General features: G+C 35.7%; 1 protein-coding gene across 1 annotated transcript; it reads left to right on the top strand.

Annotated features, from left to right (window-relative positions):
* Nucleotides 1-603: 603 nt before the first annotated feature.
* MELLADRAFT_59956 (uncharacterized protein) lies at nt 604-1,973 on the top strand (the record flags this gene model as incomplete). The annotated part of the gene is made up of 8 exons (XM_007405704.1): nt 604-623; nt 803-831; nt 900-976; nt 1,297; nt 1,329-1,441; nt 1,645-1,712; nt 1,804-1,903; nt 1,965-1,973. The coding sequence occupies 8 exons, from the start codon at nt 604-606 to the stop codon at nt 1,971-1,973; spliced, it is 417 nt and encodes a 138-aa protein (XP_007405766.1).
* Between the last annotated feature and the right edge of the window lie 576 nt (nt 1,974-2,549).

Genomic DNA, 2,549 nt, shown 5'->3' with positions numbered 1-2,549 from the left:
TCTTAAAAGATGCCCTATTCCATATATGCAAGTGACTAAATATTTAAAATTTATCTACTTTCCCCATGGTTTACGTAAAATAAGATATGTAGACTAAGAGACTCCGGATGAGTTCCAAAGGTGCCAGTAGTAAGGTAAAGGTTCTTAGCATTGAGTTCGAGAACTCAATGCCCACGATTAGTCCCGATTAGTAATATAAGGGTTTTTATTTTTGATTGCAGGATACCCGAGAGACCCAGGATGAGTTCCGATGGTCCCAGTTGTCGTAAGGCAAAGGATTTTGGATTTGATTCCCGGAAAACCGATTAAAATAACTTGGTCAGCAGCTGGAAACCTTTGACCATGCTGAACTAAGATGCAAGAATCATCTGATTATCCTTGCATCGTGTTGATATAGAGTGAATGTGTGAAATATAACCAGGTAAAGGCAAAATATAATGTTGTAATTTCAATAATTTTGACTTTGGATGAAAGGCAATAATGAGTTATGTATATTATCACGTGGGACCCCAGTAAATCTTATGAAAAGAGTTATTGATGGAATGATCAGCACAAGGCCATGTGCTTATTCAAAACTTGGTAAGTTAGGATAGTTTTATTGTCATGGCTGAACACATGTTTTTGTAAGTAAATCCATGTTGATATAGAGTGACTGTGTGAAATATAACCAGGTAAAGGCAAAATATAATGTTGTAATTTCAATAATTATGACTTTGGCTGAAGGTCCCACATGATATTATGTATAATATCATGTGGGACCTTCAGTAAATCTTATGAAAAGAGTTATTGATGGAATTATCAGCACAAGGCCATGTGCTTATTCAAAACTTGGTAAGTTAGGATAGTTTTATTGTCATGGCTGAACACATGTTTTTGTAAGTAAATCTATGTTGATATAGAGTCAGTAAATCTTATGAAAAGAGTTATTGATGGAATTATCTGCACAAGGCCATCAATAACTCTTATTCAAAACTTGGTATGTTAGGACAGTTTTATTGTCATACGGAAGACATGTTTGTGTAACTACAGGGTGATTATCAAAGGAAGAGCAGCAAAACCTTTTTTGCTTTTGCCTGATGGAAGTGTTACATAAACACAAAGGGGTTTCATAATTAGAGACAATCAATTATGAAACTCATCCAGTCTGTCTGTCTATAGGGATGGAAAATGCTAAGAAATACCCAATTATGTGAAAGGGTGTAGGAAATTAGCAATGCAGTTTTTAGTATTGCCTCAATTCCCTCCGCCTCACACATGTGAACAAAAACATAAGTTGATGTTTGACAACCCACTCAGGGTATGTTATAACTTTGATGCAAGACATGTAGGTTTGAAGACCTACCTGCTAGTGTCAATGTTGGTTATTTTAGTATTGCCTCAATTCCCTCCGCCTCACACATGTGAACAAAAACATAAGTTGATGTTTGACAACCCACTCAGGGTATGTTATAACTTTGATGCAAGACATGTAGGTTTGAAGACCTACCTGCTAGTGTCAATGTTGGTTACAATTGTTACAATCTGTACTAGAGAACATCAAAACATATGGTCAACTATGCAGTTCCAGTTGGGCGTAGTTGACTAACAAAGTGACATAGGTTTCACTGAGGTTACACCTGAAATATAAATGTATTTATATTTCAGGTGTTGCCCAACAAGATAAGTATCACTCTGCTGTTATCGTGCCTACTCACAGTGAATGAGGATTCACTGTGAGTAAGTTTCTGACCAAAAAGCTCAGTGAACACTCACTGGGCGGTGGTAATCCTCAAATATGTGAGATTAAATGAGACAGTGGTTCAGGTTAAAGTGGGTTAAAAGTTTCCTCAGGTTTATGATAAGTAATGACAGAGAACACGTGATCACCAACCACGTGAGATCAAATCAGATAGTGACAGACGAAGTAAGTGTTTGAACTACAAACTGAGTATAACCAAGTAAGTTGTTTCTCACATTGTTCATAGTCGTACTAAACCAGAAGGTTCAACCCAGGAGTCAGGTGTGAATGATGATTAATAAATAAGTATAACAATAAGTATCTTGTGGGGTGTGTTTTGTCGCACATCATAAATGTGCGAGTGCCCTCAAGAACAGGAAGTCTTGAGTGATTGTTGCAAATATTGATGAATGTTTGCAACAATCAAATGGTTTATGCACTGCTGCATAAAATGCTGCAGTGCAAATTGTTCACGAGCAATGAGATATGATATCATTGCACAAAACACAAAACACAAAACACACATCACATTCCACTAAGTAAGCTATTCCATGATTAGATTTCTCAAATCTGGGGACCTAAACACATCTTTTGATAATACAAAGATGCAAAATTTCTCAGTTTTATTATACTAATGAACTTGGTAAGAAACCTAAACCATGTATGGATTTTCTCAAAAATGGGGGACCCAAATAAAATTTTTTATATTTACATTTCATGTGAATTTTTTATAATAATTTAGGATATAAGCATAATTATATGCTTAATAATCATTGCCCAAGACTTCACCATTTCATGTCATAGAGATGGTCATACCAATGGTCTTCTTCTT

The sequence above is a fragment of the Melampsora larici-populina genome, assembly GCF_000204055.1.
Source record: "Melampsora larici-populina 98AG31 unplaced genomic scaffold MELLAscaffold_4, whole genome shotgun sequence".
NCBI classification, from domain to species: domain Eukaryota; kingdom Fungi; phylum Basidiomycota; class Pucciniomycetes; order Pucciniales; family Melampsoraceae; genus Melampsora; species Melampsora laricis-populina.
The sequence above is the reverse complement of the archived record's forward strand: the minus strand, read 5'-3'. Positions and strand labels throughout refer to the sequence as shown.